Genomic DNA, 27,714 nt, shown 5'->3' with positions numbered 1-27,714 from the left:
AATTTTGCTTTTGTTAAGTGTGATTTTTTCCCTTAACAAACCTTAAGAAAATTAGTCAATGTAAACTATATTTGAAAACTGTTTTGACAAATAAGTAATTGTGGCCAGAAGGTGAGCATGGCATCAACATATGGGTAATTATGAGACATTCTATATCCTATTTTGACCAATCACCTACCCCACATGGTGATATGACCCTTTAAAGTTTACCCAAAATGCACTTTAAAAAAAACGAAGTTTTAAAAAGACATCCAGGGTGCCAGTGCTTGTTTCTATTACTCTTTATCACAGACATTAAACTAGTGCAACTGCTTGATGTTAAAGGTTGGCTACAGAAAATAATGGCTTCAGATTGTGACATCTGGAGTAAATGTAGAATTAATTTTGTTGCTGTTTTAAACTGTTTTGTCAGCCCTGAAAAAATCACGTTTCTACATTCTGTACTTATGGTGGCTAATGCTAACAAATGTTATGTTAAACTGACATTATGATGCCATGAATTGATCCGATGAGACAAAAATCTAACTCTTTAGCCCAGAACTTCAAGCACTGTTTCCCTAAAACATAAACATCTGTTAATACCATCACTGCAGTGAAGCATGGCCATGGCAGCATTATCACCTTTCAGCATGACAATGACCCAAAGCATGCATTTAAGAAAATGTTGAAACAACTTTTGAACAAGGACAAGTGACTCCAAATTAAACCCCAAAGAACATCTGGGGAGAGACCTGAAGACAACACTTTACAGGTGTATTTCGTCCAATCTGATGGAATTTGAGAGGATCTGCCAGTTTCTAGACACTAAACAAAGAAAAGTTGAACTTATTCTACCGCTCAAAAGTTTGGAGTCGCTTAGAAATGTCCTTCTTTTTGAAAGAAAAGCAGATTTTTCGATGAAGATAACATTAATCAGAAATCCAGTCTAGACATTGTCAATGTGGTAAATGACTATTCTAGCTGGAAACGACTGATTTTTAAAGGAATATCTACATAGGAGTACAGAGGTCCATTTCTAGCAACCAGCACTCCTGTGTTCTAATGCTACATCCTGTTAGCTAATCACACTGAAAGGCTAATTGATGATTATAAAACCCTTGTGCAATTATGTTAGCACATGGAGAAAAGTGGGAGTTTTCATGGAAAACCTGGAATTGCCTGGGTGACCCCAAACTTTTGAACGGTAGTGTATGAACTTATGATGACTCAATAATAGCTGGAAAAAATTTAATTAAAATATAAAACTCCAGATTTAGACTTACCTCTATGTACTTCAAAGGTCTGTAGCTCTGAAAATATTCATAGTATGAAGACAAACTTTTGCATGACTTCTATTAAATATATTTAAGGTATTGTAAACAAAATAATAATAATAATAAAAAAGCATATTCTGGTGGGGTCAGGTAGAAAACTTTTTCAGATCTGGTTGGTTCAAAATAAAATGCTTTGTAATCAAATGGGAGTTCCCTTTCTGGTCTAAAATCCCCCTTCAATCAACCTTTCTGCAGCAGCAACAGCAAAAAACTGAATTGATTACTCCACCTGTAGCAGCAGACAGCCGACACACAATTAGTGACTAACTAGTGAACACTGTGGAGCATTTAGGAGCTCAAGAGACACATATTTCTGGACTTACATTCGTCAGGGGGACCAAGACACGACTCCAAATGAAGACTAATTTTGCAAATTGTATATGCAAGCTGCCAAACACATAAAATCACAGTAACAGTGGCTGTGTGGTTGAAATTTTCGAATTTCAAATATGTTTCCTTGAAAGAACTTTTGTCATTTGGGGCTTATTACAGTAGAAATAAAGCGACAGTTGGTTGAATTATGGTTAATCAATTCCAGTGCACACATAAGAAATATATTACATTTGTCTACAGGCAGACAATGGAGTATTTACTTTCGAAGCAGTTTCAAGGACATTTCTGTTTTTCTCAATAGCAAGAACCAAACCATGAGGAAATTATGGAGGTAAAAATAAAGCCAGGGGCCCCAAGAGACCCCAGCTTACTATTCATTAGTTTTGCCATTTTTATTATTTGCAAAATTGTCAGAAAATATGCACAGGGGCAAATAAGGCAGGGGTCCAACAGTGAGACTATCAGAGTTCTCCTGTGGTAGTTGTATGAATAGAAGTTGAATGTTTAAGTCATGACATATTTTTGCTGCATTATATTGAGATATAACGATTTAATACCAGAGTAATTTTATCTATGAGTAAAGAGACAAATAATGAAATATTTACTGTTGTGTGACGCCACTGTGCTATCAGAACAAACATGCCTCGCTGTATATCGCTGCAGCTCTTTGCATTCCGTCACAAAAACCTAAACTCCAAAAGCTTTAAACATCAATGAAAGGTTTGTTTCCCAAATGTCAGATTTCCATTTTGTAAATATAAATGCCTTGCTTGACTACACAGGCGGTCAGCTGACATTCAGAGTGACGGCAAAGGACCAGGCAGGACAAGAGAAGAAGAGAAAAGAGAACATGTTTCTTTCTTACGACTTTCTTCAAACATTTCCAAAGACGCTTTAGTCTTCATACAAACATATGTCATTGCTTAAAGTTCCATAATTAAAGGTATAAAGGGAGTTACTGTATATTAAAAGGCATTGCTATGTATTGGGTAGAAAACGATGAATCATTGCTCCAACAAAAACATTTTCAAGGCAAAGGTTGAGAATTAGAAAGCAGATTTCTGGGTAAGACAACATGGGTTCGGACTGGACAGTAAAAACAACACATGCATTGTACAAAAACGCTCTAAATGGATGAGCACCAATAAAGCACGTTCTTCTACTCAGCAGAAAAAGCTTTAAATACAGTGTGGACTGTGATATTACATTGTGAAGCTTGCCGATTCTTTATTCCTACATATAAAAGCTACATATAACCAGGACACACACACAGCTGCTACTGAATATGATGGTAATACATACTAGTTTCTGTGCATTCCCATACATAGTATACTGTGGATGACCTTTAAAAGTAAATGTCTGTACTGGGTTGACTCGTATGTGTCTTCGAAAACTACGCATTCAGTCTATTTTTGAACTGAAGCTGCCATAATTAAATATTTGGCGCCAATACTTAGAATTTTGCTATTTTCCTGGAGCAGAGTGCTTGATTTTATTTGTTGAATTCAGCTTATCATCTATGAAAGTCTAAACATATACCTATAGTAAACAACAGAAGTGAGTTCACCTCTGTGCAATATCGCTTAAATGTCAAATGATTAAAAGTTGCATCACCTCTCAACAGTTGTGTTATTTCTAGGTAGAACATCAAGTTACTTCCTGTTATCAACAATCAAAGACAAATACTTTAGAAAGACTATATTAAAAATACATTCCCCAAAGCAGAAAGTCAATGCAACAAAACAACCTTCAAAAAACCTGTGATCACTGAAACAAAAGTAAAAGCACAACCATGGTTTTAAAGACGGTGAACACCAGAACTTTCTGTTTTGAAACTATATGTCTGCATGCCTGCATCATGGCTCCGAATAGAAAACAAGAAAAGCAGTACTCCACCAAGGCTTCTCAGCCAGTGTCATTTCTGACGGATGAAGTCTTTAATAAAAAATTAACTTGCGCTGAGCACAGGCATGTGTTATGCATGTGTACATTATGTACGGATACCGAATCGCGTGACTTAAATATGTAGCGGGCGGCTGGAATTGATGGGACTCGGAAACATCCCCACAATTTAATCAACTGTTCCTTGTATCATTTCCGATGGATAAGTCCTGACAAGTCCTCAGTGATCGATTTGTAGTAGGATTGCAATAATGTGATCATCAGCAGGCAGCTGACGTGGTGTTCACTTGTTGTCATAGTTACAGTGACGTCGTGCCGCTATCTCACAATGATACAGAAATCTCTAACAAATCCGTGGATTCAGACTATGAGCCGCATCACTGCCAAAATCTAATCAATTGGTCCTTGTGTCATTTCTGACCTTTCCTGAAAATTTACTTCAAATCTGTTAGTCCAATTGTGAGTAATGTTGCTAACAGACAGACAAACAGACGGACAAATGTATGCCAATCGTCACATAACTTTGCTGCGTTCCTTGGCGGAGTAAAACTGACAAAAGAACTGAAAAATCTAATTGTAAAACTGGACAAGGATGGAAAATAATACAAGGAGATCACTGACCAACAAAAAAAAATCAGATTAAACACAGCTGCAGCAGTAATCAAGAGGTATAGAACGAGCTATAGTACCGCTAATCATGGTCACCTTGGTCGTCGTCCTAAAATCACGCCACAGACAGTACACAACTCTGAAAAATAGAAAGACAAATGTTTCAGGTTTGACACAGGGCTTATCTGTGGAGAGTTTTTGAAACAGCTCAGTGTGGAAGACATTACATTACGTGACCATATATGGATGTTATGGATGATGAAACAAACAAAACCTTGCTTGTTTTTCTGTACAAAACTGCAAAACAATATACTTTGGTAAAGAACATGAAAAAAGTCAGATGAATATTAGGAGCACATTCTTACTCAGATTGGGTCTAATATGTGGTGTGATCATACAATCATCATACAATCACATACCCACCTGAGTTCTTCACTGTCAAACTATAGTGAATGCATAGTCCTGACAGTGAAGAACTCAAGTGGGTATGTGATTGTATGGAGGGTAAAATATGATGGAAGGATGACATTAATAGTCCATGACTATCTGTGGTACACTGAAATATCGACTGGATGATTACAGTCTGCAGAAAATCTGAACTCTAGTTTACATTACGACCTAGTGTACTACTTAGAAGTCGTGTGATTACTGTATGGTGATACAATTTTCAAGTATTTGACATTTTTTGCACAGGGGTGTCCTCATTCTGTTGTATACTGTAGTTTTTTTTTTGTCTCACAAAGTTTCGTGTCTAACCATGAGGAGTTTTGCTGAAAGTTGAACGAGTTGCATTGTGGGTAATGTAGGAGCCATGATTTGATGAGGAAGATGAACGCAATGAAAAAGAAAAACTCCAATTCTGCTGCATTGATTTGAACACTAATAAAAGTGCAGAGAAGAATGCTGTTCAAGACATATTCAGAGCAGCTTCTACAGAGGAAGCGGGTAGCATCGCCAGAACTGTTTCATGAAGGGAGTTGCTAACTATGTGCACGGTAACTGGCTGACAGGTAATGGGACATAACATGTTCGACATTACAGGGAACAGTGGAAAAAACAATTGTGACTATATAGATAGAAGAAAGATGGATGGTGATGGTTGCTTTATTTACACAGTGAGCTCTGAGGGCTGAGGTCCAGGCTTCAGTGTTGTTAGATCGTTTCAGTTTACTTACTTTAAATTAAATGAGGCAATACTTTGATAATGTAGGGTCATTATATTCTAACACTACGGCATCGGGGTCATTTATGTGCAATACTGCCTATATTTTTCTTTAGTATTGATACAAATTCTGACCAAAATCTGAAAAGTCCCCTTATAGATTCCTTTTGTGCTCTTTTTGAGTGTATTTTTTTTCAACAGATAAATATGTTCCATATCTCCTTGTCGCAAGGCTTTTATAAGTCTTTATTAAAACTGATGTTAGGTACTTTTGTCTTAACAAAAAGGAAAGAATACTAGTCATTATATTACATGTACAGTGAGTTCTACAGCAGTTTGTGCTGAGAGAGAAAATTAAATAGGAGGAAGAATTTTGCAATTTGGATGATGACGGCAGCTAAATGGAAATAAATGGATGTGAATGTCAGGTGATGGAAGCCAAGAACTTCGTCTACTTTTAGTTTCAAGTGTTTTCTTGAGATGTAGATGTCAAAATGTCCAATAAAACATTGGCTTTGTTCAGACCAACATCAACACTGCATGAGAAGAATTCATTCATTCCAAAGTTAGCTGTGATTTTTTTTGTTGAATTTTAAGGGACTGCTGCTGTAATCTCAGATGCGAGAACATGTAACAACTTGCCGCCTGTTCTTTCAAACTTACATAAAGTTTACAAAACCAGAACATTTCCGCATCGCAGAATTATTTGGGCTTATTTTGTCGCAGTCAGCTGAATCTTCAAGAGTGTCTGATTGGTTGAAGCTGGGCTCACGCTACAGGGGTTTTAAAATCCCAACACATGGTTGCTTTACTTGCTAATCTCAGACATGGACACAAAACACAACGTTGGAAAATATTGGTGTTCGTAAATCAAATCTCGATTAGTTGGTGACATCGTTGCGTATTCTGGTTTGAACAGCTTTTTAATTTCACAAAGCTCGGTATCAAAAACTGCAGTGCTGTAGCTCCAATTCACAAAAACGCACAAATACAAAAGTACACAACAAGCATCTTTACCGCCTTTATTTCTAGCTAGCTTGTGCCTAAAACAACCTCAAGCTGAATTTAAAAGCAGATAGCGAAATACGAGCCATTTAGTAACTGTGCAATTTATACCTAGAATTTTTAATTTCAATAATCAATCTATAATTCGACTGTTAAAATAACTGTTAGTTGCCACCACATTATGAAACATTGTGAAGAATATTATGCACTGCCTCGTAATCTGAACACACACTAATAATACTTTGCAGTGGGAAAAAAACAAAAGCAGAAGCTAAATGAGTTTGGAAAGATGCGATTGAGATGAGCTGTGAGATTTTAAGTTTCAGTTTAATCTGTGGCTACAGTTAGCAGTTAGCATAAAATGTTAATCATGATTATCCCCGTAAACTTCAATCATTGATGTTAATCAGTCTGTGAGGGGACGTTGAAGATTGGATCTGTAACCACCTTCCATTACCAAAAAAAGCACCCAGAGTGCGCAGTACTCTGCCAAGGCTGCTCAGTCATTGTATCATTTTCGACAGATAAAACCTTGAAAAAATTTGTGGCAGAAATCACGGCAACATAGAATGTGTCCATTTAATAAAGATGTACCCACAAACAAAATTACTTTGTGCTGAGCACAGGCGTGTGTTATGCATGTGTACGTTATGTACGGATACCGAATCGCGTGACCTAAATATGCAGCGGGTGGTGGGAATTGATGGGATTCCGAAGCATCCCCACAATTTTATCAATTGTTCCTTTCATGATTTCCGATGGATAAGTCCTGATAAGTCCACAACAGTCGATTTGTAGAAGGATCGCAATTATGTGATCGTCAGCAGGCAGCTGACGTAGTGTTAACTTGTTGTCATAGTTACAGTGACGCTGCGCCGCTATCTTGCAATGATGCAGAAACCTTTAACAAATCCGTGGATCCACACTATGAGCCACATCACTGCCAAAATCTAATCAGGTGGTCCTGCTGTCATTTCTGACCTTCCCTGAAAATTTCATCCAAATCAAGTCTGTTTTTGAGTAATGTTGCTAACAGACAAACCAACACCGATTGTCACATAACACGACTGAACAACGTGGAGGAGGGAGTGTAAATCTACTCCTGTATTCTGAGCCCAGCTTCAGCTCACAGCGTATCGCAAGAAAAAAATAAAGTCAATGTCGCTCAGCACTAACTGCTAACATAAAAGCCACCTGCGAAAACAATGATTGAGGATTTAAGTGTACATGCAGCATCGCTGGTCTCCGACAGTGACACAATGCAGCTTTGTTTAGACCTGCTGTTGTTTTCTGTCGCAACACCTGCTAACGAGATGTTTTCAGTTTAGCTGGCAGCACTGCAACGGAGGCCGAGGCACAGAATGAAAATCTTGAGGGTGGACGTGTTCTGAAATATCAACTGAAATGCTGGTGAATACTGACTACATCAAGGTTAAACATGAGTTTCACCTCACATGACTCAGTTTTAGAAGCATGACAGTGATGACGATGATAATGATGATGACTGAAGGTGTGATGGGAAAGTCTGTAGACCAGCTGTGGCTGTACAATAATAACAAAGAACTTTGACTGTGGATGAACCTGTTGCAGAGCTGCAGGAGGAAATAACAGAGCTGGGAGGAGACAGCTTTACAGTAGGAGAGCAGCCTGTTCTGTACAACCTCACATGCACTGAGAGTACGACGATTTCACTTCCATTAGTGCTGCTGATTTCAAGTGATGTAACTGCGAGACAATATTCCCATCAAATTGGGGTGTAAGGCACCTTTTTACAAGTGCTACCTGTCACGCATTTTTAAAATAAAGTGTCTGACTACAAACAGTATAATAAGTCATTAATGACTACTGGCCAGCTGACAGTTACAGCACCAGTCTGGAGTCACATTAAATATGACTACATGAACATTTTTAAAAGCAGAGAAAATATAAAACATGACAATATAAAAAAAGACCTGATCATTCAGTTTTAAACCTAGAAAGTAACAGTCTTTTGGTTTCAAAGGAACCAGATTTTTTTTCTTTTTGCATATGAGCAGGCTCAGAGAAAAAACAATGATTAAAAAAATCATGAAATTAAAACAACAAAGATTTGACTTTAGTCAGATAAATAAAAATATAAAAAGCAAATCCTCTCTGTGGTTTGATACATGTCACAGCATCTGTCATTTGGAGTTCAGGGAAGTCGTTATTAAAGATAAAATGCGACCCCCCCTTATTTTGATAAATAAGTATTTTCTCCATGATAGTACCTGTAACAGTACCTTTACAATATGTTGTGTCAATTCTCAGCGTATTCCATCAATCAACCAATCAATCAATCAATAAATAAGCCAGGCTGAGAGTTCAGAAGTTCTTGAAGATCTCCAAGTCCTTCTGAGGCACAGGAGGGTCTTTCTTCCAGTCGTCCTCTGGGTAGATATCAAAGTTGGAGGTGTCGCCTTCATGGGAAACTTTAGGAACTATTGGAGGCTGTGGAGACAAGATTAATGCAAGTTGTATACATAATCAATCTTAAACTGAAATTATAAGTTATTAAGAGAAGCAGAGAGAGTAAAATGATTAGTTTGTAAAACAGAGTTACCTTCAGTTTCCTCAGAGGAACCGCATCCCAGTCAATTGTCTTGAACCATCGGTGCTTTTTCACATCATCTGCTCCGTTCTGAAACAGACAACAAGACAGGTCTACGTGTTGCAGCAACAGCGATGAAGAAAAATTATTTAGCTGTTCAGGAAGGAAAAAGGTCAAATTTGCTTACAATATGTTAAAAACCTGCATAAACCCCATAACCAAAACACTTATTAGGTGATATTAAAAATAATATGACAGCCTAGCGGGGTTCGGTAAACATATAAAGATTAGCTGTGATGGCCAGAAAAAGCATTTTTATTGTCTGCCTTTCAGTAGACAGTCAATATATCTCAGGATACAAGGAAAAACGAGGTCAAACACATATGATATTTCTCCCCTTCAATCTGTGGCTTCACTACAAAGTGAACATAAAAACAGGGTAAAAGGTTGGTTTGTCTGGATTCTAGAGTACAGTTTTATAGAGCGTCACATTGTAATCCCTTCATGAATCTTAGTTTCTTTTTTCCATACTATAAATTAAATATTAACTGAATTCTGAAATGAATCGCCTAAAAACAATCACAGTGCAGCAGCAGGTGCTCTGACAGGCCACATCCAACACTCAGCTCCCACTAATATGCAACATCTGGCCAATCAGAGCTCCTGCTGCTGCTCTGTGTGGCCCAGACATAATTGAAATTTCAGTTAACTGATATGAACTCTCAGTGTGCATGTTGCTGACATGCAGTGCACTCAGAAAGTATTCAGACCCTTCACTTCTGCAGCCTTATGGTAAAATCATTAAAACTGTTATTTATCTGTCTCAGTCTGTAGTCACTACCCCATAATCACAAAGTAAAAGCAGATATTTAGGATTTTTTTGCAGTAGAAACTGAAATATTACATTGACACAAGTATTCAGGCACTTTTAGACCCTGCTGGACATCTCTGGAGAGATGTCCAATTGGAATCAAAGCAGGGTTCTGGTTGGACCACTCAAGGTCAATCTTTTGTCAGTCAGGCTTTTCATTAAGGATTCTGTGCTCCAGTAAGCTTTCTTTCAACCCTGACGGACCTCCCTGTCCCTGTGACTAGAAAACACCCCCATAACAATGATGCCGCCACCACCCTGCTCCATCGTTTGAATAGCATTCGGCAGGAGACATGCAGTGCTTGGTTTCCTACAGACATGATGCTTAGAATTGAGTTTAACCAGGGTTTCATCAGACCAGAAAATCTGGTTTCTCACAGTCTTAACAGTCCTTTAGGCAAGTTTACTGCAAACTCCAAGCAGGCTTTCATATCTATCTCACTGAACTCTGCAGTCAAACCCAGATCAGTCATCATGTTGGTCATCTCTCTGACCAAGGTCTATCTCCACGATTAATTCCAAACTTCTTCTACTCAAGAATTATGATTATGGTCACTTGAACCTCAACTGTAGCAGATTCTATGCTTTGTAACCTTTCCTAGTGCTTTTCCTTGACACAATCCAGTCTCTGAGGTCTGTAGACAATTCCCTTTCATTCCTTTTAAATTTATGGCTTTGACGTTGCTCTGATATACATTGTCAGTCGAGAGACCTTGCAGAGATGGCTTTGTGTCTTTCCAAATCATGCACAATCAACTGAATTTTCCATTTTGCACATTTTTGGATAGAGCTGCCATATAACAAAATGTGAAAAAAAACAAAAAGAGTCTGAATACTTTCTGAATGCAATGCATAGTCTATGGTAATGAGAGACCAACTCTGAACAGTGTGCAGACTCCCTACGGCTCGCCAGTTGTGTGCAGATATAGGCTGATGTCTTGTCAACACAAACAGCAGGAGCAGATAAATTAGCGAGGGGTGTCACTTTCTGCCCTGTATGAGCTCACTGAGTATTAAAGTGGATGTGCTGTACTTAGCTGAACCTGTATTTTTATTTCATTAGCCTTCAAGATATCTAGATAAGTATTGATTGAGTTGAAATAAAAAAATCAGCATGTTAGTATTATCATCATGACAATCCTGTGCTAATGCTAGAATTTAGTTGAATGCACCAATGTGCCCAAGTAAGGTCTCATAAAGCTGTTAGCATAGTTGTTAGCTTGTTTTTGTTGTTTTTTTTCTTCATAATAACAGACATGCAAGAGCAGCAACAGGCCACCATGACAGAGATTTCTGTAATGCTTCATGGCTTCTGGCTAGAGTTCCCTTATCGAAAATGAGCTGTAGTTTAATAGGACAGCGTTCCTTTAGCTGAGTGGCTAATGTAATACAGCACATTATATGTAAATAGCTTCCTCTGCATATAAAAAAAATGGCTACTCTACTTCAATCATAACAACGCTTCATTGGTTAACAATTGATAATGTGGTTTTAAAAAAATGGTTTAATATTGGAATCCTAGTACAGTAACTGCTCCTCTGTGTTGTGTCATTCCATCGGAAAACTGAACGAAATCTAAGCTTTAAATCGCAATACGTAATCAGAATTATTACTTTAGTAATCTGCCAAAGAATGGCGGAGTTATATGACGATCGGCGTATGTTTGCCTGTTACAAACATGACTCAAAAACAGACTAATGGATTTTAATGAAAATTTCAGGGAAGGAGACAAAGGACACACGGACCAAGTGATTTGATTTTGGCAGAGATGCAGCATAGACTGGATCCATGGATTTGTTAAAGATTTCTGTATCATTGCAAGACAGCAGAATGGCGTCACTGTAACTATGAGAACAAGAGAACGCTATGTCAGCTGCCTGCTGATGATGAAATGATTGTGATCCGACCACAAATCCACTGCTGCAGACTTATCGGGACTTATCTGTCGGAAATGACACAAGGAACTTGAATTCCATCAATTCTTGCCGCCCGCTACATATTTAGGTCACGTGATTCAGTATCCGTACATAACGTACACATGCATAACAAACGCCTGTGCTCAGCTCAAGATCATTTTGTTTGTGGGTCCATCTATATCAAATGGCCACATTCTATGTTGCCGAGATTTCTGCTGTGGATTTTTTCAAAATTTTACCTGCTGAAAATGATACAATGACTGAGCAGCCTTGGCAGAGTACTGTCCCCTCTGAGTGCACTAACCAGGTGCACTAACCTGATTTTAACCAACATTTTTCCAGCTTTAGTAACACTTGTGGGCACTTGATTTCATTTTTTTTAGCTTCTGTAAAATAAATGAAAAAAAAACTCACTTTCTCTTTTCAATTTTTAACGATTCGTGGCATCATAACTTTGTCACACCGCACAAAACACATCTTAAGTTCTTTCTGCGTCTAGCCATTGTTTTGCCGTTTTCATGGAGGTGCAGAAATTTATATTCCAGTGAAAAATGAGTAAAAATTAGAGGAAAAAATGCCCAGAAACTGCTATAGGTTCAGATGATTAAGCATTTGATGGTAAATGAATTGATTGCTTTGAATTTAAATATGCATTTTTTATATACATAAAAAAAAGCAAACTGACAACTTTTTCTGAAAGTTTTTACAATCTTTCAATTTATCAGTTGAGTCTATTTAAACACTGTCAAAGTCTGTCATTATTCTGGCGGCACTCTTAAGCCTCCGCACATCAATATCTGTGCTGTGTTAATGAGTGCTGTGACTACTCTGTAGAGAAATACTGGCAGCCACAAATCAATATCATCTTGTCTGGGATTATGTTGAGTTAATCATGGGGCTCAGAGAAGTATTTGTTTTATTGAGAGCAGCTCTGAGTCTCTGGCTCCCTTCACTAATGTTAATGGAAGCACCCTAGTCCTCCAGTTTCAATGAGGACATACACAGCTCCCACTGATGAGTGATGAAGCGCCATGCTCCCAGTAAACTGTAAATGGACACAGGACTTTTCATCACTGGATCTCTAAAACAGTAAAACTCAAACCATCAGCTGCGCTCTGGGAAGTTTAAGCAAACACTTAAGTGTTTTTTTTAAAATCCCACTGTTATAAATAAACAGCAAATTTGATATGAGGGTGTCAGGGAGATTAATTCACTCCAGACAAACAACTTGACTCTTTGCTGAGGAGCTTCATTGCACATGATGCTGGAGTTTGTCACAGTTAGTTTGAGGTCAAATTGGATTCTAGCTTAGGAGAGAAATTCTTTCTAAATTGGTTAGTCGATTCTGTGTTAGAAGCTATTTATTTGAGATTTCTATCAAGATTCTCAATACGTACACTACCGTTCAAAAGTTTGGGGTCACCCAGGCAATTTCATGTTTTCCATGAAAACTCACACTTTTATTCTTGTGCTAACATAACTGCACAAAGGTTTTCTAATCATCAATTAGCCTTTCAACATGATCAGCTAACACAGTGTACCATTAGAACACAGGAGTGATGGTTGCTGAAAATAAGCCTCTGTACCCCTCTGTAGATACTACAGCCATTTCCAGCTACAATAGTCATTTACCACATTTATAATGTCTAGACTGTATTTTCTGATTCATTTAATGGTATCTTCATAACTGCTCTTCCTTCAAAAATAAAGAACTTTCTAAGTGATTCCAAACTTTTGAATGGTAGTGTAGCTGCTCATAACCCTGTTTCAGGTGAAGCTAACTTAGCAACTTGTTATTCTAAAGGTGCAGGAAGTTAATATGAATGATCTTCAAGCCAAGAAGGGACAGATTTATTAGTGTGGAACAGGTTTGAGAGCAATGGACAGTTAATATTCTGAGAACCCAGAGTTTGGATTTTTGACTTTGTCTTCCTCACTATCTTTAAAAATGAACACTGTGGGTCATGGTGGTTTAAATTCCTTATTCCTGCAAAGCTCAAAACTAAAATTCCTTCTCCCCAACTTCAAGTTTTCTTTACAGTGTTGTGCATCTGAGAAATCTTTAACCCTGTAACCCTGCTTACTTTCACAATTTCAGCTTATTTTTTCATGGCGTTTTATTGGAATCTAAACAGGAGAACACTATTTGACAAAAACCGCTTACTAGCATGTTCTGGAGCTTTCAGCTACATCTCATGTTCTGCATTCACAAACAGAACTTGCTCAGTCCTTGTTCTCTTGAAGCCATTTTTATGTGACCTAATGTTGACTGGGTTAGGTTTATGCTATGATTTGACATGTATATAAAGAGAAAAATTAAATGAATTGAGGCAATGAACATATCATCTGTTAAAAAACATCAGGTTTTGAGTCTCCTTTCTGCTCTGTGTAAACACTGCCTGCAGTTCAACCCAGTTTAGGCACAGAAAAAGCTAGCAGGTGATTTTAATGAATTTCAAGATTTTCAGCTTTGACTGTGCTGAAAGTCTTTTTTTTCATCTTTTTTACAGAAACTGAAAAAAAAAACTGAAGTCAAGAGCCCACAAATGTTACTAAAACTGGAAAAATGGTGGTTAAAATCCCACCAATTTTGTACTGTGAAACACCTGTTACAGCTGCATTTGATTGGAAAATGTGTCTGATTCTACCAAATAGAATGTGTTTGACTTTGTGCCAAGGACATTTGTAGCAAAGCAACACATTTATGGCTCTGTAACTGACCTGATTAAACTTTATGACCATTTTGGAAGACATAGGCGGTTGAACTGCACAGTGACTGTTTCTACTATTTACTGCAACCTGCTAAATTAAAATGACTTACTGTAGTAGACTCAAGTAAATGTACCTAATAAACTATCATCTGCATATATACAAGATCCTAAAATAAGTCATAGCTTTTATAGTCAGATACAACTTGATCATATTGAAATCATAACTGGGGTTGTGATTTTAATGCATTAATGTTGATTAATTAATTACAGAAAAAATAATGCGCAAAAAAAATATCAATTTAATCACACCTTTCTCAGTTTCCTAATTTCTGGCACACCACTAACCCACTTGCACACTCCAGCCCAGTAAGTGGTGGCAATGAACCTAAAGTCTGTTTTCCAGCCCTGAAGAAGATACGCAGGACGCACTGAGGGATGTCAGCGACAAGAAAGTTTGGTGAACAGTCAAGGAAGATGAGACCGCTTTGAGCTCGTTGGGGGGAAAGTCTTCTTTTAAAAAACTTCCTGATGGCAGCTTGGATAAAAGCGTGGTTGTGTACAAATTATGCAACAATGCAGCACTCCAAGCCAACGGTATCACCTCAATGTAAAACATGCTGCTGTTAGCATCAGAGCTAACGTTAGCTACGACAGTACTGGTACCGGCAAACGGTGTAGCCATCCCATAATAGACCACTTTTCAAGACATTGAAAGTGTTTTAATTTCCAAAAAGTCTTAAAATGTTGAATATAATCGCTATAATTGCACTTTTGCAGTAATTTGTGAATGTAGTACAGATGAAAAATGCATAAATATAAATGAAACAAACATTTTTGTTGTTTAAGATTACGTGTAGCCTACGTCTATTCATCCATTCAGTCATCAACCAAATTTATTAGAATTGAAAAACTTTGCTTATTGTGTCAAATACTGCTATTTGACAAAAATGCAATCGAATATGATTAGTTACAAAGCCTCTAATTAATTAGATTACCACTAGTCACAGTACAAAATTCAAGATTTTGTGCTGAAAATGTGGCCTCAAACTGAAGTTGCTTTGTGTTCACTCCATGATTAAGTCTTGAATAAACTTGTCAACCTCTGTTGCTGAAAGGATGCTGCTGTCATTATGGAATTAAGTCTATTTACACATTGCGAATGTTTACAGACAGTTCTCCATCCTGTTAGAATTGAAAACCTTTAAAAAGGTCCAAACAAGCCTTCAGTGTAATTCGCTTCATTTATAATAATTGGAACCATGTGGCACTCCAGTCACACTGTGGGTCTTTTTCTGTCCTGCCCTCAGACTGCTGACGTCAAACTACCTACTGAAGGTATGAAATATGGTGGGCTGCCATGTGGTTCAGGGGAGACGGGAAGTCTAACCAACTCACCTTCATGTTTCCTAGCCGTCTGGCTCGGTCAATGACCAGAAATTTCTTGATGAGGTCTCTGGGGAGGAAACGAAACAAAGTCAGTGAATCTACAGCTGCACAGCGAGTTTCTCAAAAGTGTCCTCTCTATTGCAACACGAGGAAAAACTGTCACAAAATCCTCTTGGCCCTGTCAAAATGACAAATGCATCCCTGCCAAAGGTAGCCTGACAGCCAGCAAGAGGTTATGGAGGCTAGTGAAGAGAGCTGTGTCCCTTTGACAATCTTTTAATTGAAGAAAGTGAGCACTTTTTTCAGTTTTCAGGCAGCAACTTTCTGACACTATAAACCTGAGCATGTGATGCAGACATGCATGGGAGGGGAATGAGGATAATTCACATGCGTCTTAAAATGCCACAGTGTAAATTTTCTGATGAAATTTGATACCTGCTGATGAATTGAGCGCTTTCGATAAAAGTGTCGTATCTCACAGTTGGCAAGCTGCTGACAGGCTCATAAATATGGCGGCTGGATGTTGACAAGTCAGCGATTTCTCAAGTTTTTTTTTTTGTCTGAATCCTTCCTAGAGTGATATGTTATACAGAAATATTTTAATCAGCTCCAGGGGGAAAATATTTGTATTTGTGTCTTTTCAAAGATTCCATGGAGGAAAATTCATCCAGAAGGAAAAGAAAACCCAAACAGGAGAGGGTAGAAAACAAACTGCAATCAATTTCTTCCTTTTTCATTTCCCATGATGCTTGTCCATTTATACTCTGGATATGAGCATTTCTATTTCAGCTCCTTTCTGTTTCACTGTAAAATATGCCATTTTCTCAGTCACTGTTGGCCCCATTTGTGTTTATGGATGTACATATTGCGTGTATTTTTTGAAGTATCAACTTCTATCAGAAAGCCAAATTGCTCCTTCAGCACATTAAAGCTTTACTCTACTGTAGCAGCTCTACGATTTAGTGGCTTTACCGAGTCTAGGTTCACAATCTGCAATTACATGAAGAGACAGAAGACACTAAGATAGCCTAAATCCACACAAGAAGTATGGCAAGTTCTCCAAGATACCTGCTAAGTACCTTGAAAGACTTTGTGCAAATGTACTGAAGAGAGCTGGTGCTGTTTTAAAGTAAAACGGCGCTGAGACTAAATATTGATTTCTGTTTTCTGTTCTTTCTTTGATGTCTATTGACACATAAGAACTATTCATGCCGTCTTTAAAAGCCTCCTCATTTCACTTTGAAAACCTCTGCACAGTATTGTGTAAAATTGTACTCTTTGGGGTCGCTTAGAAATGTCCTCATTTTTGAAAGAAAAGCAGTTTTCTTCAATGAAGATGACATTAAATTAATCAGAAATACAGTCTAGACATTGTTAATGTGGTAAATGACTATTCTAGCTGGAAACGGTTGATTTTTAATGGAATATCTCCATAGAGGTACAGAGGAACATTTCCAGCAACCATCACTCCTGTGTTCTAATGCTACATTGTGTTAGCTAATGGTGCTGAAAGGCTCATTGGTGATTAGAAAACCTTTGTGCAATTATGTTAGCACAAGAATAAAAGTGTGAGTTTTCATGGAAAACATGAAATCGTCTGGGTGACCCCAAACTTTTAAAGGGTAGTGTAACTCTGGGCGATTTCATTTCTGCATTCTTCTCAGGCTCCATTGAGAACCAAATGCTGAAACAGAAGCTGAGGTAAAGCAGGGTGCTACAGGTCGGGTCGGGTCGGGTCAACATGTCCATAACAACTCCTTAAGTAGCAGCTGATTTTATGACTGATTTTTACTGCCGGGGTAATCCCTGGATGCTTCTCCAGTCTGCCTGATTGTTCACCAGCAGGACGCCTGCAGCCCTGGGCAAGGCCTTTCACTGCTTGATGGACAAGTGTGTGTGATGTAGGACTGTGTAAGAGTCATATCAATGTTGGAAATATTAAAAATCCCTCTGTCTGCTGGCTGCCAGATAGATGGCTTAACGGTGGAAAGCTGGGAGTTCGTTGAATTATCAGGGGAAGCTGTGGATGTCCGGAGCCACTGTGTGACGACTGACTGAGGGAGTGAACACACACACACACACACACACACACACACACACATCTACGCTGCACTGAGCCTGTAATCTTGCACATTCTTGTGCCCTCAAGCTGCTCTAATGGGCAGTGTGAGCGACGGGGGAACTGGTCCAAATCAGCCGGGTGTGTCATTAGTGACTGCAGGTCCACCTGAAGTCCCTCTTTAGCTCCAGGGAGCTCACTGACCATGTGTTGAAGGGACGCTGCAGCACCAAAACACCCCATCCATGGGCAATAAAGTCCCACAATCATTTAAAGTATTCATTTAAACAGTTATTTGAATGGTAGGGGGACAGCTAGGGTGTGTTAGTCTCCCTCACTGGGGATATTAGGATATCCTGACCTGTCACAGCTTATCCAGCTGCAGGCCAGTCTTGGTTTTAAACGTCCACCAGTGAGGCTGCAGCTGCAGTTGAGGATGCTCACATTGAGTTCTGGGTGTTTTTTGTTGAAATCTTTAGTGTTTTTACTGAACTATTAGGTATTTTTGTAGCGTTTTTAAATTCAGATATATAAAACCAAAAAAATATACACAAATTAATGAATGATTCAGTACTATTCACATGATATCTGAACCTTGTGGAGAAACATACTAGACAAGTTGCAAACAAATAAATTTAAATGCCAGTGAAAAACATTATTAATTTAATGCTAAACTATTAACCACGCTGTCTGCTGTAAACATCCCTTACAGGTTACCACAGATACCTGCTGGCAACTTTGAAAGGCATGTTTTTACTGCACTATTTATCTGAGCCAGAAGTTGTAAAAACTGATTTTCCGATTGTCCTTGAATTACTCTTCTATTATATGCCTTTGGGTCACGAACCTAAATTACTTTGAAACTTAAAATCCAGCCTTGTCATTAAAAAATACTTCATACCACATGTCTCCTTTGAAAATTTGCCAAAAATAAAGCTAGGTTCTAACTAGATAATGGAAAAACAAAGCACTCGTTAACATTTTATTGACTCAATTGCAATCCGAAGTCACAAGACAAAAATTTGGGACATTTCTGCTGAACTGTAGGCTGTGAAAGCATGTAAACAAAATCAGAATGTAAGCAGTAACATATCCACAGTATGCAGAATCACCAATTCTTTTTTTTGTATTGGTAACATCTGTGGGCAACTGGATAAAATGAAATGAAAATTCTCAGTTATCGGTGATAATACACAAATCGGTTAGTACTGTGAATACTATATTCAATTTCTACTGATAGATTCCTCTAAATCCGCACTGATCCTTTAAGAAAACCGGATGCATTGTTCCAAGATGGCACTTTATTCATTATATTATACTGTAAATTACAAGTGTAAGAGTCTGTCTTTGACTGAACCAGCTGACTTTCCGTTGACTCTACATATGTAGCAGTCATGAAAAGAACTTACTGATCAGCTCTTTGAGATTTTCTTAAAGTTAAAAACACCCCAAATATTGACAAAAAAATGAAAAATGTATTTACTTACAGAAGTGTCTTGCGTAAACTGTATGGAATAAACCTCTTATTGGGCCAATGAGTGGCACATAGCTGTGCTGGGTTACAGTTCATCCATGTCTGCCATCTGCTTTGACCCACACTTCAGCTGTTCAGTCTGACCTCCATATAAAGCAGATACTCTGGATAAACTCTTCAACGTTTTTGAGTTCTCTATACTTCTAGTTATAGCAGTGTGGGACTTTATATTGCAGGGGAAAATGAGCCCACGGCGAGTAAAAAGGGAAAACAAAAACACCCAGAAACTGCTGGCCAGAGGTCATTAATCGCCACAGAACACTTTGTCATGGTGCCCCTTTACTGGCTAAACTAGCTCAACAATGCTCTCTGCTTGCCTCCTCTGGTTACTACAGCAGTAAACATTAAAAGCCTCCACCTGGTGACGCAGCTACATACTATAGCAAACTACACTGCTTGAAGTACATCGCTTATCTACAAAAATGGGATCAGGAGATACTTAATACTGGCAGAAAAACCCGATCCCCAGTAAAACACATGCTATTCATATGCTTTTGTACAGATTAAACAAACAACACATAGTGTGAATTTGTAAACACTGGATAGAGCCAGACTCATTCTATTTTCCCATCCATTTCCATTTTGGATCCAGTTCTTGGGTAAAATCCACACTATTGTGGCTAAAAATTGGAACCCTGATACTTCAAGGAAATACACGGATCAGCTACAACATTATAACCACCTGCCTACTATTGCGTAAGTCCAATTTGTTCCACCAAAATAGCTCTGATCCATCAGGACATGGACATAGGAACTCTGTGGATTGGGCTTGTTGCAGCACATTTCACTACTGCTCGACATGACTGGAAATTTAGAGGCTGGATCAACACTTCAGGTTCGATTTTATGTTCCTCAAGCCATTCCTGAGCAGTTTTTGTTGTGCTGTGCTGCCATGGGGAGGTATACCTAGTCTGAAACAATGTTCAGGTGGGTGGTACATGTCAGAGTAGTATCAGTGGTGTAGCAGAGTGGTGTAAGCGATTCATGTTTCCATGCACATTGCTAGGTTGCATTTTTGACCCAAGCCCGGTGTCTGGAGCTTACTTGACATAGAAATCCAGATGGCGTGGGAATTCCAGTTTTCCGGCCAAAATCTTCTGATAGATTCCAAATGGATTGTCATCAAAGAACGGCGGGTACCTGCGAAAAGAAAATAATTGTCAACTCCAGCCTGCTTCCTCTGAAGCTTTACACACACTGTCACAGTATGCAAACCCAATTTGTGCTCTGCGAAAAACAGCATGATGCAAGGAACTGGAAACGCAGGTAAGAGCTTCCACACACTCACCTGAATGAGTCTGAACAACACGGTGAACAAACATGTGGACAGGTCACCATTTAGACAGGGGGACGGCTATGATAACTTGCTGCTGTAGACAGAGGCGTCTTTGTTCACAGCTTTTGTTGATAATTTTGCGTGTTTCTGCCACCCACGGTCCTGCTGCTGCTGCACTCCACTGAATGCTTTCCCAGCTCTCCTGTTCTTCCCTCTGCTTTGGCCTGGACAAGTCATTACCCACAAATTACATAATGGGACCAGCCTCTAAATGCATTACGGACAGAGCAGACAGGAGCATAATCGCACCAGTTTGTCACAATGCTGCTTGCGCTCCCAGTGAAAAGCTCCAGAGTCGGGAGACTGTGGCTCTGGGAGCTGGCTGTTCACCGCAGACTCCACTCATGCGATTTTTTAAAATGTTTTTCTTTTTTTTCCCAAAATTGATGCTGTCATGGCTGAGGAATCTGGGTCAGTGTAGCAAAATGCAGGAAGGATGACAAGATATATCCATTTTCAGACTTATTTTCTAGTTGACAAAGTGACTACGGAATAAAATACACAAACATGGCAAAGAGACAGAACAGTTTATAATGGAAACTTTAGAACGATTACCTCACTGTTTGTTATTATCTGGATATATGAAGGTGTTCAAAACTGTATCTACGAAGCCGTCTTTAACACGTTGCAAAGTGTTAAAGAGAAGTTATTAAAGATTTACACAACACAACCATTTGTTTTTGCTCCATCAGAGATGTCATTTACAAGTTTTAAATGCAGGCATTTGACGACTTTGACATCTTTAATTCCAGTTCACGGTCTGATTTTATTGACTAAGATTGGTTTTAGATGCAGCATGTGAAAGACAGCGGCTGGTTCCAACAATATGGGCAGCCAAAGAGTAGCACATAATGATTAATGTTTTAACAGCCCTTGTCAATGCGGCATGAATCACTGGCAAGCAAAAAGCTTTTGATGACAGCAAAAACAGTTTGGTGACAACAATGTCATCGCTATGCTTTATTGATATAAAGTACCAATTTATCATGAGAAATACCACCTTATTCTGTTTTTCAAAGCAAATGCATCAATGGTGAAGTTGAGTGACATGAGGGGCTGAGAATATGCAAGCCTTCTACCCGTGAACAGCAATGTCTTGACCTCAGTGTGGGCTATATCCATCTGACATCAGTCAACCTTGTTTTATCGATCCTGCACGCACTGACATCACTTCCAGCACCAGCCAGTTGGGGGTTCTTTGGAAACAAAGACTGAGTCTTATAGGAGATCTTTCTATCTTAGAATCTTTCTTAAAGACAACAATCCACTCTCAGTAGTTCTATTCTATTCACCATTACTATCAATGAATCTAGCGCCTTCCTCCACAGTAAAACATTCAGTCAAGACTGCTGTTAAAAGCTTGATTTAGTGGGGATGTTCATGCTCCCCTGAGAACTACCTTCTAATGATGTCAATCCTGAACCTTATTTTGGAATAGACTGCACCCATTTACTAGCATTTATCAAAGTAATTTTTAACTCAAAACCAAACCTAAGGCGGATCCTTTGTTTACATTCCCCTGTCACATGGGTGTCTTAAATGCTGTAATTTTCTTAATAAATGCAGCATTATCAATCAATAATTAATATAGGAACGCAGTCTCAGTTGATTAGTTGACAAGTTATAGCTTGATTAAATATGTTCATTGGCCAGAGGTCATTAATCGCAACAGAACACTTTGTCATGGTGCCCCTTTACGAGCTAAATTAGCTAAACAATGCTCTCTGCTTGCCTTCTCTGGTCGCTACGGTATTAAACATCCTCCACCTGATGGCACAACTACGTACTACAGCAAATAAAAATGTCTCAAAGTATATCTCTTATCTACAAAAATGGGAGCAGGAGATGCTTAATACTGGCAGAAAAACCTGATTCACTAAAAACACATGCTGTTAATACACTTAAGCTTTTGTACAGGTTAAACAAACAACATACAGTGTTAACTAGTAAGCACTGGATAGAGCCAGACTCATGGCTATTTTCCATTTTGGATCCGGTTCTTCAGTAGCAAAATACACACAGACTCTAATAAATCACTTATCAAACCTTTTTACCACACCTCACTCTTGTATTTAGCAAAGACCTATGGAAAACATGCAGGTATTAGTGAATTATTTCAGCTGAATGTGACTGTTGCAGGTTAACTGCAACACCTTTGGTGGGTTGTGTGTTTTTGTAATCCATCATGGACCAACAGAGCAGGGATTTCAACTTTGAATTATTTCAGAGCAACAAATGAATGGAATCAATTTAATCGTTTGGAATCAGATTCATTCAATGTGTCAGACACATTTAATCAACATTTCATATATTTGATGTGCAGCCCCATTTTAGGGTAGCATGGTTGTTTGCCAAGTTCGGCTAAAATCTGCTCTGATTCTGTCGTCTCAGCTGAATAGACATATTGTATACGTTTTAGTATATGGTATACGTTAATACTTTTGTAAAATTAATAATTCAAATTGATCTTTTTTCTGATTTCTGACATTATAACTTTATACAGCTCAAAAGACATTTCTGAGTTTTCTCTACCTCTAGCCATGGTAATACTGTTCCCAAAAGTGCAGGAGTTTATATTGCAGCAGAAAAAAAGAGCTCACAGTCAGTAAAAATATGACAGGAGCAAAGAAATGACAGACACTGCTTGGGGTTTAGAGGGTTAACCTGAAGAAACTTTCGGTGACAAGTTTCTGTAATAGGACTCCAGAATCTCAATTTCTAACCACCAAGTTGACAGTAGAGCTAAGGTGGATGATGACTGGCTGGGGAGCCAATGAGTGGTAAGGGACAAGAAAGGGGTCAATTTCATTTTTATGCAGTCAATCCAGGAAATTCTGATTAAACATTTTGATTAAAATTCCAAATTGGGATTTGTCTTTGCATTAAAATACTTTCTACTGCAATTTATTTCAATAATTAGCATGCATGTGACCCTGGGTCATCCTCTCAGGCCAATGGGACTGACAGAACCACTATATGTTATCACTATCACTATATGTTGCTATGGCTTTTCTACAAACTGTACTAAGTCTCCGCCTGGGGAGTAAAGAAAAATACAGGAGGCAGATTTTCAGTGTGAGAAGAGTCAGGCTTCATATACACAGCCACATGTACAACTGCATATACACACAGGATGATTGGTTTCCATTAAGACCAGAAATCTGGCCCTGGAGGCAGGATTATGGAGGGAAGACCCACTCTTTTTCTTCTACTCTCTCTTGGCTTCCTCCCTTGGGGGCCCTGACCTCTCGCTGAATGTTTTTTCAACTTGTGCTTCACCCCAACAGAGAGTGATCTACCACTGCTAACTTTTCAGAAGCAGACGCTACATTCTTGGATCAAGACCTCTGAAGGACGGCTACAAAATTCTGCAAGATGAAGAGAGCTCTTTGTCTGTGGGGTTTTATAGTAGTGCCCCCTCCCTCGATGCGTCTGCTGATTTGCTGAGGACAGCACAGCGTCCAGTCTCTGGCAGGACTGCAACACTTCAAAGCCTAGCTCTGATGAATACTGGGAAAAGGTCACATTCCTTCCACAAATTCAAAGCCATGTAACTTTTCCTACCACGGCATAAAGAAGATGGATGAAAGGGGTGAGGGTAAGCCAAGCTCACACACAGCCGACCTTTTAGTAGCACTGGAAGAAGGTGCTCCATATTCATGAGTTAGAGCAGTAAGGTTTAACCAAAGAATGTATATTCATCTTAAACAGGATAAATAGGTGTCACTTCAGTGGTCATTAAGACACCGATTGTCAACAGGAATACTTTGATATGAACCAAACTGATGTGACATTGATCTATTGCTTAGCTGCTTGTAGGGAAAAACTCACACACCAGCTCTGCAGTTGTTGTCAGTTCTATGGAGCTTATTAGCATCGTGTAACTTATTGTTTAAATTGTATGGCACACATCTTTACCTGTTTAGGTGCAAGGCCAGAGTGCCAAAATGATACATAAAGTCTGGGTGTATGACAAAACCCCAAGCGGGCTTCCACTCTATCTCATGAACAGCATGTCATGCCTAAATGATAGAGTCTGATCACCCTCCATTATTCTCTATGAGGCTTCGTGCAGGTATCCTGAGGAGTGCTAGTCTGTAGTCGCCGGGGTGGTTACCTTTGTAAGACTTCTTCACGTTCTAATGACACCCACCACCTTGTGTCCTCCAACACCTCCACCTAAGTGATGCACTCCCAATTACCTGCTCTGAGTGCTGACGGATTTGACATAGGGAATTGCGTGGAGGCCAGTGCATGGTTCCTGTTCAGTGACACTTAGTCCTGGCCAACCAAATAGAACCTTGACCATCAGTGTGGTGCTTTGCTCTGGTCATGCGTCTTCTAGGTTGTACTTGTTTTCTGCATACAATGTGAATCAAGGTAAGATTATTCCTTGATCCTTTTTCAAATTTCCATCCATACATTATCTATATACTCATTAAGGTCGCTGGGGGGCTATCACAAGGCAACATATACAGACAAACAATCACGCTCACAGCAATTTAGATTTACCAATTAACCTGAGCATGTTTTTTTCCCAGAGTACCTGGAGAAAACCCATGCATGTACAAGGAGAACATGCAAACTCCATGCAGAAAGATCAGTGGAAGGAGGGGATGCAAACTGGGGATCTTTAGGGTGCACAGCTAAAGTGCTAACCTCCAAGCCACTGTGCAGCCCTTTTTTTGTAGAGATTCACCTGGCAAACATGTATTTGATTGAGAAAGTCTAAATACACAGAAAAACTGTGGCAAATTCTCTAAAATGCTGGAATAATCTACCTGGGAGTCCAGGGAATTCTTGCATTTGTTGAGCTGTCGTGTATATTTCAGTCAGGTCATAACAAAATTTCTAAATTAATCAGGTTAATGTTTGTGATTAATAACACTTAAGGATCCTAGCCTTAATATTTAAACTACTTAGATTAATTTCCATAGTGATGTCTTAACCTAATATTTCAACTTTGTAGGCTAATTTGTAACGCCAGTCTTATTTTTCTACTGAAAAACCTGGATTTTAACCCAATGGCTTTGGTCCTAAATGTGCCATATCGGTAAGAATAACTTGACTTTTCTGCTAAGCAGCTTGAAAGACTCTACAAGATTACCGTCTTTTTTTTTTTTTTAATCATTTCACTGCACTTTGAAAAACATTTATGCCATTATTTTGAAAAGGTTCTCAGCACGCTGTTAATGCTTAAAAGTTTTGTGCTGTACTTTGAAACAACTTTGGGAAAACCTTAACAGCATTTTGTAATTCTTATCTTGCATATGAAAAGAGCCGAAGATAAAATTATAAAAGCTATTAAAGATTGTCAAAGAATACCTGACGATATGTAGGCAGGCCCATGGTATTCCACTGCTGCAATTAATTAACTGCTGGATTGATGAATGTCACCTGGCGTGTCCCTGAAACAAAATCTCAATCAATCTTAAAGTCAGTCTCAACCCTCAGGCTTGTTCTCAGAATGCCAACAAGGCACAGACATTATTATTCACCGCGGACGACGGAGGACATTAGAATAAACCGGAGTGCTTTCTAAAGGGGATCAGCGTCATTGTTCTTCATCAGCTACAGTGATTCCCTTTCACAGATTAATTTGTCGCAGCTCTGCAGTGTCCAGTAAGCACACAATGAATAGATTTCCCACCCTGAGACAATAACGGCAGCGAGATTAATTGAATAATTCCTCTGCTCCGTGAACACGAGCTCCTCAAGCGCTCTGCTCTCTCGCTCTCTTCCTCTTGCAGGGCTGCTATGGTGGATTGCATCACTACTGTGCAGGTGTTGATGTTTTGTGTCCACCACCCTGTGTGTCTACACAATTGTCTTGAAAGATTATCATCAAGTTTATTTCAGTCACGTGGAGGAGGGCTCAGTTTTCATCACCAAGGCTTCACAGAGGTATCTTTTTTTCACCTGTGTGTGGTTTGAACATGAGAAATTCTTTCTGTAGATTCTTCTCTGATCTCCCAGACAGCAGATTCAAACCTGTCCACATAACCAGCCCACGTTACATCAACTCTGAGTCTTTAATGGTCAAACAGCCCAACTGCCTTTAAACAAGTGTTAGTTCACTACTGCTTTACCTCAGTTGCTCTCTTGGAGAAGAGCGCCCCCCAGTGTTTGAATCGGGCGGGGAGGTGTTTACTGCACTTACCCAGCCAGCATTTCAAAGATGAGGATACCCAGAGCCCACCAGTCCACCGCTCGGCCGTGACCTTTGCTTTGGATGACTTCGGGAGCCAAATACTCAGGAGTGCCACACAGAGTCCAGGTCCTGATCAGAAAGAGGGGAAATCAGCACATCAATAAACTCCTTGTATGCCTAAAATATAGCAACATTAGTGTTTATGGGCCTTTAAGTATCCATTCCCATTATTATCAAAGGTTGTTGGAGAGCTCTATTTACAAAAGGCTTCATTTACAACTTCTGAGCAGCAAGTTTGACAATACAAGACTAAACTTAATAGTTGAGGTCACCCAGGCAATTTCATGTTTTCCATGAAAACTCACACTTTTATTCATGTGCGAACATAATTGCACAAGGGATTTCAAATCATCAATGAGCCTTTCAACACTATTAGCTAGCACAATGTTAGCATTAGAACACAGGAGTGATGGTTGCTGGAAATGTTCCTCTGTACCCCTATGGAGATATTCCATTAAAAATCTGTCGTTTCCAGCTACAATAGTCATTTACCACAGTAACAGTGTCTAGACTGTATTTCTGATTAATGTTATCTTCATTGAAAAAAAATGCTTTGCTTTCAAAAACAAGGACATTTCTAAGTGACCCCACATTTTTCACTGGTAGTATACATCATCGTGTTTTAAGATATTTAGAGCATCCTATTAAACTGGATTTTTTTTTAACTATCAAGAGCAATATTTGCATGTTTCAAAATTCAAATTAACCATTATTGTTAACCCTCTGAAACCTAAGATGTCTTGGCAAATTTGAAAGGCATGTTATCTTTTTTTTTTAAATATAGCCAAAATGGCACC

The 27,714-nt window shown here is 38.9% G+C and overlaps 1 protein-coding gene across 1 annotated transcript in view; it reads right to left on the bottom strand.

The window, feature by feature from the left end:
- Positions 1-2,481: 2,481 nt before the first annotated feature.
- The window catches only part of prkx (protein kinase X-linked), a 61,037-nt gene continuing 35,804 nt past the window's right edge, over positions 2,482-27,714 (bottom strand). Inside the window, exons 4-8 of the mRNA XM_023290372.3 lie at positions 26,867-26,986; positions 20,415-20,510; positions 15,787-15,844; positions 8,906-8,983; positions 2,482-8,793 (exon numbers count right to left, since the gene is read on the bottom strand). Of these exons, the coding sequence (XP_023146140.1) occupies positions 8,668-8,793; positions 8,906-8,983; positions 15,787-15,844; positions 20,415-20,510; positions 26,867-26,986 (478 nt within the window). The 3' untranslated portion in view covers positions 2,482-8,667. The remainder of the gene's footprint in view (positions 8,794-8,905; positions 8,984-15,786; positions 15,845-20,414; positions 20,511-26,866; positions 26,987-27,714) is intronic.

This window comes from Amphiprion ocellaris, chromosome 24 (genome assembly GCF_022539595.1).
Source record: "Amphiprion ocellaris isolate individual 3 ecotype Okinawa chromosome 24, ASM2253959v1, whole genome shotgun sequence".
Classification (NCBI taxonomy): Eukaryota; Metazoa; Chordata; class Actinopteri; family Pomacentridae; genus Amphiprion; species Amphiprion ocellaris.
This window is presented reverse-complemented; position numbering and strand designations above follow the sequence as displayed.